Raw genomic sequence first — 16,188 nt, forward strand, 5'->3', positions numbered from 1 at the left:
TTTCTTGGTGATAGATAAAACTCCATTGTCCTTTTTTTTTTTTTTCCCTAGTGAGACTCCCAGGTTTACTTATTAAATTTTCCCATTCATTGCCTCTATCAGAGATAAGTGATTGTTTCTGTTGTCAGGCTTTACCTACTACATGTTTTTTGATGTGGTCAGAATGTTTTTTGCATGGCATATTTTGCCCAAAAAATTCATATGAAATTTGCCTTCAATTCTTTTATTTATCCATATTTCTTTCTTTCTTTCTTTTTTTTTTAAAGAGAGAGAGAGAAAGATAAATTTTTTAATATTTATTTAGTTATCGGCAGACACAACATCTTTGTTTTTGTATGTGGTGCTGAGGTTCGAACCCGAGTCGAATGCATGCCAGGCGAGCGTGCTACCGCTAGAGCCACATCCCCAGCCCCTACCCATATTTCTTAATTATTTTTAAAAATATATGTATTTTGTCAATGAACCTTTAATTAATTAATTAATATGTAGTGCTGAGAATTGAACTCATACCTCACACATACTAGGTGAGCACTCTACCATTGAGTCACAACCCTAGACCTGCATGTTTATTTTAATGCAAAAATAGTCTAAATTGATTATAGTGCTTCAGGAAGATGTGTAGGACATAACTTGTGGCCTAGCCTTGGTCTAAACTGGAGCATGTAATTCCAAAGCTTGAGAACAGTGTTATACACACATATACAAATCTTGTAAACAGCAGAGTACCTTCATGGCAATTGTATCCATAGTGCTGGCATTAGAGTTGCCAGAAACTTGCAGTGACATCTGGGGACACTTTGTAGCAGGGGCAAGAGCTATATAAATGAATTGTTTATGTTTCGTGTTTTTGTAAATGGAAAATATAGGATTGTTAGGGGAATTCTAATATTGATTGGATATTAGAAGATACTATGGAACTGATGTTCAAATTACTCTTTTCTTAAGAAGATAAACCCATACTGATAAAACCGATAAACCCAGATTTTTAAGTGTGTCTGATTTTTTTAGGGATTCACTCTCATTATAATAACTTATTTTCTTACATAAAACCGCTTCTGAGCAAAGAATTTCTGTTGGAAGGATCCCCCCAAAGGCTAGCATATTTAAGTTATTAGAAGTTTAATTTCTTTTTTTTCCCTGAGAATTTTAGGATTATTAAATTTAAAGGGTTGGGGTTCTATAAACTAGTCAGAGAAGATGTGTTTTGAAATGTTAACCTAATTTTTAAATACTGTAAAAAGGAAAATGTCAAATTTGTACAGTGAAATAAAATGAAGACATTTCTCGGTTGTAGATACAGAGTTTATAACTTAAGTTTTACAGCTTTAGTTATAGGTCAAATGTTAACACAGACTGTTAACACCAGTCCCTGGCAGTTCCTTATTCTAGTAGGCATAGAATATTTAAAAAATCAATTTGAGGGCTGGGGTTGTGGCTCAGCGATAGGGTACTCACCTAGAACGTGGTAGGCCCTGGGTTCGATCCTCAGCACCACATAAAAATAAACAAAAGTATTGTGTCCAACTACAACTAAAAATAAAATATTAAAAAAAATCAATTTGAACTCACAAATAGGCAAACAGAACAAAGAAAGGTGAGCAACAAAACATATTTTCTGTATCTTCTTACTTTGTGGAGTACTGAATGATCCTGACAGATTATTAGATGGTTAAACCATTAAACCAAGTTTCTAGTCATTGCTACTAACAAAGGGGAGTAACCTATTCATTGTGTCCAAGCCAGAAACAAAAACAAAGCCACAGCTAGGAAAATCAAAACAATAAGTAAAGTGGTAGTAAAGGTAAAATTGCTGTTTTGAATTACTTCTTGAACCCAGAATGGTTGTATCTGGGCTTAATACAGCTCATGAATTGTACCCCTTAGATAATGCAGTTTATTTGGCATTATTTGAAGGTTCTCTTTTCTTGGTAGAATTTTCAAGCTACCAATGTATAATTTTCAAAAAGATATAAAAACATATAGATATAAAGATATATAAACAAGATTCCTTAAAATTATTTATATGTTGGATTTATTTAACTCATTAATGAGGGATTTAGCAAGATGACAAATTTGATTTCATATAGATAATACTTTTTTATTAGTGAAAATAATAAACTACAGATATTAAGGAGATTGTCCTTTTTTAGGTGATCTAGGCTGAGGTGTTTTGGGATGAGTGGTCATGACATCTGAACATTAGTTTCATATGACTCTGCAGAAAAAGAAAAAAGTTCATGAATATGCACATACATATGGGAAAGTAAGAGATAAGACAAATATGGCAAAATGGTAACAATATCTGAATCTAGATAAAGGGCATATTGTTATTTGTTATTCTGTTCTTTAAATTTTTTATGGGCTTGACATTGTTTAAAATCAAAATTGAGAAAAACTAGGTATATATAAAGGCATCCACTTCAACTGTAGCCCTTTTCCTTTGTCCTGTTCCCTTTTTTACCACTACCCCGTGGGTAATTTTCATTAGTTTCTTATTTAATCTTTTCAGTATTTTTTGTTTGAAATAGAAGCAAATATTTCTGGCATCTCTTCTGTATGAATTAGTATCCCATATGAAGGTCCCACTCTAATGACCTCATTTAGTTATAGCTCAAAGGCCCCATTTACAAATAGTGTACGTTAAAGATGGGGCCTTCGATATAGGAATTTTGGGTAATGTAGTTCAGTCTATAGCAGCAGGTATATGTTAAATTCCTAGGAATAGGATTGCTGATATCAAAGTACAAATACATCTGTAATATGTATATTGTGTTCAAATCATTGATTCACTGACGTTTATCCTCATGTATGATACATGAATTCAGTTTTTCTCTTTTTTATTAATGGCTACCTAATTGTCCTCAAACCATTTGTTATAATGACTTCCTTCACCTCATTGATTTTGAGATTCTCACTTTATCACATATTAAACCTACCACATATATTTAAATTTATTTCTGAATTTTTCATTCTGTTTCATTGGCTCAGATTCATACCATTTTAGTTATTTATGTGTTAGGTATTTTCATCTTTCATTTTTTAAAATTTCCTGTTTTTGTTGCCTGAGTTTTTTGGAATTATTTTACCTTTTTATGTAAATTATTTATTGTGGGAAATTTCAAACATATAAATATAAACCATTAAATATCCATTACGTAGCTTCAATAACTGTCGGTATTTGCTGTTTTGTGTTTCATCTATTTCATCTCCCCACTCTTATCTTTTTGTGATATTTTATAGCTATGTCACATACATTTTACCTGTGAGCACCTTAATATGTATCTGTAATAGCTGAAGATCAAAAAAATTGAAACCACAGTACAATGCCATTTTCTAGCAAAATTAATGATGTCATGGAAGAAGAGTGTTTCTGAAGTGGGGTCCCTGAGTTCTTTGAGAGAAGGGGGAACTTGACTCAGGACCATCAGGATTCTTGGCATTTAATTCAGCATTAAAGAATTTCAGCATGTGCCCATCAAAGGCATAGACAGAATTTTATTTAGGAAGTGAATACATATTCAAGGAAGAATGGAGGCAGTTTTAAGAGAGAAATACTGGGCTGTGGTTGTGGCTCAGGTAGAGCACTTGCCTAGCATACGGGAGGCACTGGGTTCGATCCTCAGCACCACATAAAAATAAAATGAAGATACTGTATCCACCTAACTAAAGTAAATAAATAAATATTAAAAAAAAGAGAGAAGTACATTAGGGATAAAGCAAGGAATATGTATTCAAGGGGAATGTAGGCCATCTTGAGAGTGAGAGACATGGTTCGGGGGTTCCTGGCTCTTCTTTTAAAAGAAACTTGGTGAGGGGTAGATAGGAAGGTATGTAGGAATGGTATCAGTCCAGTGATCTCAAGATAGTATGTTTAATCTATCCTTATCCTTATATGGTCTTCTTCATCTGATCAGTAGATGGTGCTGGGAAATCCCTTAGATAATAAGTTCCTGAAGATATCATCTTTCTCTTTGCTTAATTTATTTATTTGGGAGTTAATTAACATTGTGCAGGTAGATTTACAGATTTTCCAGGAATTTTAGGAGTACTAGGCCTGCAAAGGAGACTGGCTTAGGGAGTGACATGCTTGGAAAGGTATGTGAAACTTTTGAATTAAAATCTTATTTACTTTTCCTTCTTTTATGTCTTCTTTTTACCTATTTTTATTCTCTCCTACTTCAATGTTAATATATTAATTATATTCACAATTCGATATTATTCCAATCTAGTTTAGTGTTCCTTGATTGTTTTTCTTATGGGGTCTTGGCTTATTCAAATCAGGATTCATACAGAGGCCTCAGATTGCATTTAATTGATACATCTCTTAGAACTAATTTGTAGTAGCCTTCTCTCAACTGCATGTTGATTTTTTTTTTTTTTTGTACTAGTGATTGGACTTGGGGCATTTACCACCTAGCCACATCCCCAGCCCTATTTTATCTGTCAATCTATCTGTGGTACTGGAGATTGAACCCAGGGATGCTTAACCACTAAGCCACATCCTTAGCCCCTTTTTATATTTTATTTAGAGACAGGGACTCACTGAGTTGCTTGGGGCCTAAGTTGCTGAGGCTGACTTTGAACTCGCAATCCTCCTGCCTTTACCTCCTGAGGTGCTAGGGTGCCTGGCTTTATTTTTTATTTTGAGACAGGATCTCACTAAGTTGCTTAGTACCTGGCTAAGTTGCTGGGGCTGGCTTCATATATTGGATCCTTCTGCCTCAGTCTCCGAAGCTGCTGGGATTACAGGCATGTGCTTATGTATTTCTTATTATATGATTTTTGTGATGTCTCTTCTGCCTTTTGCTCCTTATGTAAATGTTTTCAGTCTTTCTTTCTTAAAGGAATTTGTATTTTTGTTCACTTCCTTCCCTGATTTCTGTCAGTTCCCATTTCACATTTTCTTACTATCCATCACCCACTGTTGTCAGGGCCATATGGTCCTCTGTTCATACTTTGTGTTCTTTTAGTACTGTGATTGCATCCTTAAGTCCTTAAGCCTATTTTAGTTTTTTAGCATACTGTTTTCATCTATTTTGTGGCAATGTTTGGTGAGTTTTCATTATGTATTTGAAAATTATGCTTTTCATGTTCATCCTTTTCCGTGGTTGGTTTTTGTGTTCAGGTAGATGAGTTAGTTACCTTTGTGTTTGAAGGATATTGATTTAGAGGAGGTTCCTGGGTTGGGAATGGACCTGGGTATTTTTCCAGGCGTCATTGTGGAAAGGCTCTCTCTGTAGCCCTGCTTCTCTGGTCCTAAAAACCTGGCCTTTTATGTACCTGTGCTTCCTACTGCTTCTACTTTTTATTTATTTACTTCTACTATTTATATGTGCTTCCTGTGCATCTTCTTTTAAGTTTGTATTTTGCTGGCATTTTCTCAGTGCTCACTGCCTTTTCTTCTCCCTTCTTTGCTTTTCAGTCTTTCCTATTTTCTACTTTCCCTAGCAATCCTGTTCTTTTGATTAATCTGCCTCTTGCTCCTAGTAACTCTCTTGGCTTGATGTCCCTCAGCATCCCATTTTTTCCGTGACCTCCTGGTTGCTTTTCATAAGCTGGCAGTTGTTTTTTTATTTTCTCATTGTTTTCAGATTTGGTTAAAGTAATTTGTTCTTAGGTAGTGCAAATTTATAATATGATTTAAGTTTGTGCAGTTTCCTATTTTTCAGTTACACTGATGATAAAGATTTTATTTTGTTTATCTTTATTTCTTTACAGTTTCATATTGATCTTACATATGTCCAAAATTTGTTATTGTATATTTTGTATTTTTGTTGCTAGTGGCAGTGGATCTGTTTCTTCTGCTACTTATTCAATTGATGATTATTTACGTGTATTTGTTATATTGATTTTTAAAATATTTTTGTTTTCTTTTTTAGTTGTAGATGGAAACAATGCCTTTCTTTCTTTCTTTCTTTCTTTCGTTCGTTCGTTTCTTGTGCTGGGGATCAAACCTAGTGCTTCACACATGATAGGCAAGTGCTCTACCACTGAACCACAACCCCTGCCCTGTTATATTAATTTTGTATCTAAGCTAACTTCCTCATTATTTAGAATTCAGTTGATTTTTCAAAGTTTTTTTGTATATAAATATGTCACTTGTAAATAATATATATTTTTTCGTGTTCTAAATTATATACCACTGATCACACTGTTGTTTTGACATGTTTGTGGTTGTAATGATACTGATAATTTTCATTTGCTCTAGGGATGTTATATTTTTCTACTAAGCATAATATCAACTTTGGGGTTAAGATTTTTATTATATTAAGGAACTACATATTTCTATTTTACTGAGATTAAAAAAATAATAAAGATATAGTGCTAGTCAGCTTTCTGTTAAAAATATGTGAGAGAATCAGCTTTATAAACAGAAAAGTTTTACTTTGGCTTACAGTTTTGGAGGTTTCAGCACATGATTTGTGGACCCTGTTGCAGCATATGAGGCAGCATATGGTGGCAGCACACGGCAAAACCTTTGATTGGGATGTGAGTAGAGGAAGATAAGGGGTCTGCATTCCATTATTCCCTTCAAAGACATGCCCCTAATGACTAGAAGATCTCCCACTTTACCTCTTAAAGTTTCTACTACTTCCCAGTAGGATTATGGGCTGGGGATCAAGCCTTTAACCTGCCGCAGTCTGGCTGGGCACAAAATCACGAGCCACCACACAGCTTGTAGATTCAAACAGCAACTCTTTATTCCCGAACTCACACCAGCCGTCTACAATCACGTTTTGGGGAAATCCACGTTCTCTGCCCAAAATCCACCCCCACTGGGCTTCTGTCTCCCCCAAAAAACTGTCTGAATCCCGTGAGAACTCAAGGGGAACTCAGGCAGCAGGATACGCCCTATTCCCAGCAGGAATAACCTTAAACCTGGAACCACCCTAAACCCGGATCCGCCTTGGTCCTTGAGCAAGGTCACCTACATGCAATGTCACTGCAAAATGTCCTATTTCCACGAGTCCTTCCACTAAGCAACATGGGGTACGCTGGCAAGGAAATTGTCATACCTACTTGGCTAATGGCTCCCAGCATTAACCCATGGGGACATTTATCCAAATTATAGCAAATATTGAAGAACATCCTATGGAGGTATTTGATTTTTAATTTAAGTTCATTGCTCTAGAGAATGGAATAAGTAGATTGCTAGTATGAAATCTACTAGCCCATTTTTGTATTCTTGTGATTTTGGCATTTTAGATTTGCTCTGTCTCCTTATCTGATTGTTTTACATAGCTGTTTTTTTTTTTTTAAATGTGTTAAAGTATTATATATTCTCTGATTGTGGAGCCCAGGGTACTTCATGTCTGCAAAATCAAACTCATTAATTGTGTTGTTCAACTCTTGTATGATCTTAAATATTTTTTATGTACTTGGTCCAGCTGTTGCTGAGAAAGGAGTTTAGAATTTTACTTTGACATGGATAGATCTAGCAATGTCTTATTATAATTACTAATGTAGTGCTGGGTGCTGTAGCACATATGTGTAATCCCAGCTACCTGGGAGGCTGAGATAGGAGGATTTTAAGTTTGAGGTCAGCCTCAGCAGCTTAGCAAGACCCTCAAAAACTTATTGAGACCCTGTCTCAAAACAGACAAACAAAAAGCAAAATAAAAAATGGAAAGGGCTGTTGTGAATTGTGCTGCTTTAAACATTGATGTGGCTGTGTCCCTGTTGTATGCTGTTTTTAAGTCCTTTGGTTATAGATCGAGGAGAGGGACAGCTGGGTGCAATGGTGTTTCCATTCCCAATTTTCCAAGAAATCTCCATACTGCTTTCCATATTGGCGGCACCAATTTGCAGTCCCACCAACAGTGTATGAGTACCTTTTCCCTTACATCCTCGCCAATACTTACTGTTTGTATGCATAATAGCTGCTATTCTGACTGGAGTGAGATGAAATCATAGAGTGGTTTTAATTTGCATTTCTCTAATTGCTAAAGATGATGAACATTTTTTCATGTATTTGTTGATTGATTGTACATCATCTTCTGAGAAATGTCTCTTCAGGTCCTTGGCCCATTTATTGATTGGGTTACTTATTTTTTGGTGTTTAGCTTTTTGAGTTCTTTATATACCCTAGAGATTATTGCTTTATCTAAGGTGTGAGGGGTAAAGATTTGCTCCAAAGATGTGGGCTTTCTATTCACCTCACAGATTGTTTCTTTTGCTGAGAAGAAACCAACCTAGATGCCCTTCAATAGATGAATGGATAAAAAAAGTGGCATATATACACAATGGAATATTACTCAGCAGTAAAAGAGAATAAAATCATATGATTTGCAGGTAAATGGATGGAGTTAGAGAAGATAATGCTAAGTGAAGTTAGCCAATCCCCCCAAAAACAAATGCTCAACGTTTTCTTTGATATAAGGAGGCTGATTCATAGTGGTATGGGGAGAGGAATAGATGAACTCTAGATAGGGCAGAGGGGTTGGAAGGGAAGGGGCATGGGGCAATTAATGATGGTGGAATGTGATGATCATTATTATCCAAAGTACAGGTATGAAGAGACAAATTGGTGTGAATATACTATGTATACAACCAGAGATATGAAAATTTGTGTTCTATATATGTAATAAGAATTGTAATGCATTCTGTTATCATATATAAATAAAAAAATAGAAAGGGCTGGTTATGTAGCTCAGTGGTAAAGCTTAAATCCCCTGTTACCCCCCACCCTTAAAAAAATTGCTTATGGGGCTGGGGATGTGGCTCAAGCGGTAGTGCGCTCGCCTGGCATGCGTGCGGCCCGGGTTCGATCCTCAGCACCACATACAAAAAACAAAGATGTTGTGTCCGCCGAAAACTGAAAAATAAATATTAAAAAATTCTCTCTCTCTCTCTCTTTCAAAAAAAATTTGCTTATATAGTGAGAGGTTTTTACATGCAAAATTTAAGAAGTTTTGTATCTGTCTGGCAAATTGGCAAATATTAAAACGTGCTGAATTTATCTCTTTTTGTGTTTTTGGCTTTACTGTCTATTTTACCTGACATTGCTACATTTTTGCCACCTAAATAATATAGTTTGAGCGTTAAATTTGTGTGAGACATTTATTCATCTTAAAAGTCCAAACCTTTTTTATTAAAAATATTTTTTATTGTATTTACTTATTTTTTTATGTGGTGTTGAGTATTGAATTCAGTTGCCTCATGCATGCAAGGCAAGCGCTGTACCAAGGCCAAACCTTTTTTAAAAATTGCTTTCTTATTGATGTTGAAATGACACAGTATTTTTCTGTGTTTCTGTTTAAATTTTTCCTGATTTCTCCTTTTATTGAGAGTTCCTTCCTTCATGTGAGGGGCTGTGATGGAGGTGAATCTCACACTTGTATGGTTTCAAGATTCATGTCTTAGGTTTCTGTGAGGGGTATAATACAATTATACGTACAATTTACGTGTGAATTCTTTGGGTTCATAGACATAATTCAACACCCAGCCTTTCTCAATGTCAGTTTATCTTGATTGACCATTGGATTTCTTTTACTACCTTGGTAATTTACCCATGTGTGTAAAGGGGATTTTTAGTATATATTATTCTTCAATTTTTGGGTATTTGGTGATGGGAGAATTTCCAGGTTATTCTGTTACCCATAATGCTGGAAATGTAAAGCCCTCAAATTAAAGTTTTTATTTTAAACCAATGCTAGGCATGGTAATGGTCCAATTATTATGTTGTGTGCATTTAAGAATATGTAACAATGAATCCTGCTATTAAGTACAGTTAAAATGAACCAATTAAGAAATGGAAAAAATAAATCAATGCTACGTAGAGAAAGAAAATGTTTCTGTTTTTGGTCATTTTTCTTTTTAGCATGCAGCGGAATTGATTAAGACAGTGGCATCTCGCTATGATGAATATGTCAACGTAAAGGATTTTTCTGACAAAATCAGCCGTGCCCTTACTGCAGCAAAGAAGGATAATGACTTCATTTATCATGATCGTGTTCCAGACCTTAAAGATCTAGATCCTATTGGCAAAGCCACACTTGTGAAATCTACCCCAGTCAATGTACCCATCAGCCAGAAGTTTACTGGTATGTTTGATACTCATGTGCACATTAATCTTTCTCATCTTTTCTCCAGTTTAATCTGTATTATTTTTAACTAAAAATCACACAGTTGCTCTAGTATTTTGATATATTTGCATGCATATTGTTTGAAGTGAATGTGAGAATAAAAATTAAGTATTGTATCTTTAGTCGTTTTTTTTTTTCCTCCCAGGTGGTACTAGAGTCGAACCCAGGGGAGCTCTTCTTAACACTGAGCTACATCCCCAGTGGGCCCCCTGTCCTTTAAAAATATTTTCTTAGTTGTATATGGACACAATACTTTTATTTTTATTTGGTGCTGAGAATCAAACCCAGTGCCTTCCACAAGCGGGGCAAGCACTCTACCGCTGAGCTACACCCCCAACCCCTCCCCACCCCCAGCCCTTTATATTTTTCATTTTGAAACAGGGTCTTGGTAAGTTGCTAAGGCTGGCCTCAAACTTGTTATCCTCCTGCTTCAGCCTCCAGAGTAGCTGGGATTGCAGGGTGTGCTGCACTATGCCTAGCTTTAATGGCATTTTAAGATGGAAAATAAATGTTAAAGCATGCATAAAATATACAACAGAAAGCTTGAAACTGTTTGAATGATTAAGATTTTAAACAAGCACTTAAAAAGTAAACAGATAAAAATAAACATGTAATTTTTTTTTTTTTAATGGTACTGGGAATTGAATCCAGGGACTCACACATGCTAGGCAAATGCTGTACTATTAAATTGCATCCCCAGCAGACATAGTTATTTCTTAAAATGTAGATTTATGGAATCATATTTGTGTTAGATAAATAAATGTTATAATATCTTTGTTTATCATTAATATATGTAATATGTATTTGATGGATCTAGCTGAGATCCCAGAGATAATATTCTAAGTTCCTGAGAAAGAGTTATTATTTTAGCAAATACAAAATATTTGCCCTATGCCAGGGACTCAAGGATTTTATAAAGATTAGTTCATTTATTTCTCAGAATAGACCCATGAGATGGGTACTATTAATATCTCCATTTTACCAGTAAGGATACTGATGGACAGAGTTTTCATTTCCCCAAGGTCACATGGCGAGGAAGTGGTGGAGCTGGAATTGAACCTGGCACTGTGGCTTGCACAATTTAATCCATAAATGAGCAATGTTAACCAAAGATCTTTCTTACTCAATGACAAGGCATCTCAAAAGTTAAATTAAAATAGAGTTCAAGAAGGAAAGCTTTGTGGGTTAGGGATGTAGCTCAGCATGTGTGAGACCTAGCATGTGTGAGGCCTAGAGTTTGATCTCTAGCAACATTAAAAAAAAAAAAAAACTTTCATTATTGCCACTGATCTTGTATATAGTGATCTAAAAATTCTCATCATGGGGTTGGGGTTGTGGCTCAGTGGCAGAGCGCTTGCCTTGCATATGTGAGGCACTGGGTTCGATACTCAGCACCACATAAAAATGAATAAACAAAATAAAGATATTGCATCCATCTGTAACTAAAAGATATTAAAAAATTTTTTCATCATTATACTTCTAGTATTTATTTACTTATTTATTTAACTACTGAGCTACATCTGCAATCCATGATTTAGTTTTGACCTTTAAATGTTTCTAAACTGTATGAATATTAGAAAGAAGTTTGAATTTTTGTGCTAAAATTTTGTTGAAATGTCCATTTATAATTTTAGATCTGTTTGAGAAGATGGTTCCTGTGTCAGTGCAACAGTCTTTGGCTGCGTTTAATCAGAGGAAAGCTGATTTAGTTAATAGATCAATTGCTCAAATGAGAGAAGCCACCACCTTGGCAAATGGGTAGGTAGAGCTTAACTTTTATAAATTAGCCTCTAAAGTTTCCCATGGTGGTTCTTTGAATAAATAGTTTATGAACATATAGTTTTTCTGAACTTGGAACAAAATGTCAAAGTCTATATGATTCAGCAGATGTAGATAAACACATACTTATACACACACACACACACTCTCACTCTCTCACACATATACACACACACACACAATCTATAAGACTTCTTGCAGACATTGTTTTAAGCCCTAGCAAATAAATTATAGTTAGAAGAAATTTAATTATAGATATGAGGTGAGAACATTTGACTCCTTGCTTGCATTTTAAGAAAGATTTATTTGAGGGTAATGGGAAGTAGCAGTGAACTCTGTGATATATGGTACATTAAGTATTCTAAACCAATTGTTGTTTCTGGTGGATTAAAGACAAAATAATTCATTTATTAAAAAAATTTAGGTATAAAATCAAGAAGATAATATACCATGATTAAGTGGGTTTCATCCTAGGGATGTAAGGTTGATTCATCATGTGCAAATCAATAAATGTTATTCACCTCTTAAATATATTTAAGGACAAGAATCATTTGACCATCTCAACAGATGGATAAAAGACTTTTGCTAAAATCCAGCATCCATTTTTGTTAAAAATGGTGGAGAAGCTATGGATAAAAGGAAATTACCTCAACTTTATAAAGGCTATATATGACAAACCCAGAGACAAGATCATACTGAATGGAGAAAAACTGAAAGCATTTCTCTAAAATGAGGAACAAAACAAAGATGTCCCCTCTCACCATTCTATTCAATACAGTTCTTGAAACACTAGCTATAGCAATCAGGCAAGAGAAGGAAACTAAAAGGATACCAATAGGAAAAGAAGTCAGACTATCTTTGTTTCCTGATGACATGATCCTATATCTAGAAGACCCAAAAAACTACTCCAGGAAACTTCTAGAGCTGATCCACAAATTCAACAAATAGCAGGATACAATATCGTCACTCATAAATCAATAACTTTCTTTTCCTCCATCAGTGATTCTGATGAGAAGGAAATTTTGAAAACCATTTCATTCACAGTAACCTAAAAAACAGAACAAAACAAAATAAAAACTTAAAAAACCAAAACCAACAAAATAATTGAAGTTGATCTAAGCAAGGAGGTTAAAGTTCTCTTCAATGAAAATTATAGAACACTTATGAAAGAAATTGAAGAACTTAGAAGATGGAAAGACCTCCCATATTGTTGGATAGGCAGAATTAGTATTGTCAAAATGACCATATACCAAAAGCAATATGTAGATTCACTGTAGTCCCCATCAGATTACCGATAACATTCTTCACAGAATTAGGAAAAACAGTGCTTAAATTCATTCGGAAGAATAAGAGACCCAGAATAGCCAAAGCAATATTGAACAAGAGGAGCAATGCAGGAGGCATTACAATACTTAATCTCAAATTATGCTGCAGAGCTACAGTCACAAACACAGCATGGTATTGGCATCAAAACAGACACGAAGATCAAAGGAATAGAATAGAAAACACATAGACAAACTGATATACTTACAGCCATCTGCTACTTGACAAAGATGCCCAAAATATATGTTGGAGAGAAGATTGTCTTTTTAACAAATGGTTCTAGGAAGACTGGATATCCATATTAGAAGAATGAAACTAGATCCTATTTCTCACACTACACAAAAGTAAAATCAAAATGGATCAAAGACTTAGGTATTAGACCAGAAATCTTGCAACTGCTGGAAGAAAACATAGGGCCAATTCATCATGATATTGGTGCTGGCACTGTCTTCCTTAACAAGACCCCTAAAATCTCAAGAAACAAAACCAAGTATCGATAAGTTGATGCCATTACATCAAAAAGCTTCTGCACAGCAAAGGAAATAATCAAGAGCGTGAAGAGAGTTTATACAATGGCAAAAATCTTTGCTAGCTGCTCATCTGACAGGAGATTAATAACTAGAGCATATAAAGTACTAAAAACAACAACAGCAAACCAAATAACGTAGTCAATAAATGGGCAAAAACCCCAAATAGATACTTCTCAAAAGAAACACAAATGGCTAACAGATAAATGAAAAAATGTTCAACATCTCTAGCAATATAGGAGGTGGAAATCAAAATTACACAAAGATTTCATCTCATTACAGTTAGAATGGCAGTTTTCAAGAACACAAATAATTATAAATGCTGGCAAGGATGTGGGGAAAAGGTATACTTGTATGTTGTTGATGGGACTGCAGATTAGTATAACCACTCTAAAAAGCAGCATGAGATTCCTCAAAAAACAAAACAAAACAAAACAAACTAGGAATAAAACTACCATATGACCCACCTATCTCATTCGTTGGTGTTTTTCCAAAAGAACTAAAATCAGCATACTATAGTGATATGGCCACCTCAATGTATATAGCAGCACAGTTCACAGTAGCCAAATATGGAATCAGCTCAGTTGCCCATCAGTAGGTGAATGGATACAGAACATGTGGTATATACACAATGGAGTTTTTCTCAGCTTATATAAAAAAGAATGAAATTATGGCATTCTGGTAAATGGATGGAAATGGAGTACATCACGCTAAGTGAGGTAAGCTAGTCTCAGAAAACCAAGGGTTGAATGTTTTCTCTCCTATGTATAAAATCTAGAGAAAAGTAAGGGAAAGAAGGAGTGGAGGACCAGAGATCATAAAGTTGGAAGATCAGTGGAGTAAAAGACAAAAAAGGAGGAGGGTTGAGAAAGGGGAGAATGAATTTTATAAAATCATGTGCACATAGAAATATGCCATGACATTTTACCTTTATGTATAAATAAGAAGAACCAATCAAAAATAAATAAGTGAGTGGAAGGAAGATAAGTAGAGGAAGAATAATAGGGGGAGGAAGGATGACGAATGAGAACTGAAATAAAATTTCATGCATATATGATTTTGTCAGAATGAACCCAGCTACTATGTGTAACATAATGCTCTAAGAAAAAGTCAGGTATAATTTGTACATAATAAAATACACCTATTTTTAAGTGTATAGTTCAGTTAGTTTTGGTAAACCTTTGTGTCCGTGTAACCACCCCTAAGATTGAGACTGGAAATATTTCTATTACCCTAAGATTCTCTTATGCCTCTTCCCTTCCATCCCGCTTCCCCTGGTCCCGGGTCACTAATCATGTGCTCCCTGTAACTATAGGTTTTACTCTTTTTTTTTTTGGTTTTACTCTTTATACAGTTTAATATGAATATAATTAATTACATTATGCACAGTATAATATTGCTACAGTTGTACAATATGTAGTACTTTCAGTATGTATAGTATATTCTCTACTTCTTTCGTTCAGTTTGCTATTGAGATTCATATGTATTGTCATGTGTATCAGTTTGTTTTTTTTTTTTTTGTCTGAATAGTGTTTTATAGTCAATAGTAGTTTGTTAATTTTTTTTTTAGTTAATTTTTGCCTGTTGATAAAACATTTCAGTTGCTTCGCATTCTTACACAAATCTTCGTGTGGACATGTTTTAGTTTTCTTTGGTAAATACTGAGTAGTAGACTCTCCCTCCTTCCTGCCTTCTTTCCAGTGCTGGGGATTGAACTCAGGGTCTTGCACATGCTAGGAAAGTGCTCTACCGCTGACCTACATCCCTAGCCCTAGAAGTGACATTTGAGTTGGAGTTTTTAAATTTTTTTAGTTTTAGATGGATACAATATCTTTATTTATTTATTTTTATGTGATGCTGAGGATCAAACCCAGTGCCTCACAATTAAAATTCAAGTTCTCTACCACTGAGTTTCAGCCCCAGCCCCTTGAGTTGGAGTTTTATAGTTTGAATTTGTTTAACTTTATATGAGATTGCCAGATTGTTTTCCAAAGTGGATTTTTCATTTTACATTCTACCTGCACTATTGTGAAAAATGTAGTTGCTCTGCATCCTCACCAACACTTAAACTTTTTAATATTAGCCATTCTAGTGTATATGTAGCCATATCTCATTGGAGTTTAATTTGCATTCTCTAATTACCAATGATGTTAAGCAACTTTTCATGTGTTCAGTAGTTATTTATATATCTTTTATGAAGTGGTCAGTTGAAACATCAGATTCCTTTTTATTTTTATGGTGCTGGAGATGGAACCTAGGCCTTGTGCATCTAGCTTAAGTGCTCTTCTACTGAGCTCCACACCAGTCATTTGGCTCCTTTTTTAAATTTAGTTTTTCCTTCTTAATTATCTTTAAAGAGTTCTTTATATATTTTGGAGACAAGGTCTTTGGTAGATATATGTGATTGAGAGCATATTATCCTAGACTTGACCTAGTCTTGATTTATCATTTTGATGAATGCATAGAATTTGACA

General features: G+C 34.8%; 1 protein-coding gene and 1 long non-coding RNA gene across 3 annotated transcripts in view; both read left to right on the forward strand.

Annotated features, from left to right (window-relative positions):
• The window catches only part of Pdcd6ip (programmed cell death 6 interacting protein), a 74,801-nt gene that overhangs the window by 28,601 nt on the left and 30,012 nt on the right, over nt 1-16,188 (forward strand). For both annotated transcript variants that reach the window (XM_046436598.2, XM_046436599.2), the window contains exons 8-9: nt 9,821-10,043; nt 11,720-11,843. In XM_046436598.2, coding sequence (XP_046292554.1) covers nt 9,821-10,043; nt 11,720-11,843 — 347 coding nt within the window. The remainder of the gene's footprint in view (nt 1-9,820; nt 10,044-11,719; nt 11,844-16,188) is intronic.
• On the forward strand, nt 2-8,305 carry LOC131423916 (uncharacterized). The gene is made up of 2 exons (XR_009226070.1): nt 2-6,489; nt 8,164-8,305. It is a non-coding gene; the product is annotated as an uncharacterized LOC131423916 (long non-coding RNA).

Source organism: Marmota monax, unplaced genomic scaffold (genome assembly GCF_021218885.2).
Source record: "Marmota monax isolate L192 unplaced genomic scaffold, Marmota_monax_Labrador192_F-V1.1 WCK01_AAM20220418_F8-fsc00021, whole genome shotgun sequence".
Taxonomy (NCBI): domain Eukaryota; kingdom Metazoa; phylum Chordata; class Mammalia; order Rodentia; family Sciuridae; genus Marmota; species Marmota monax.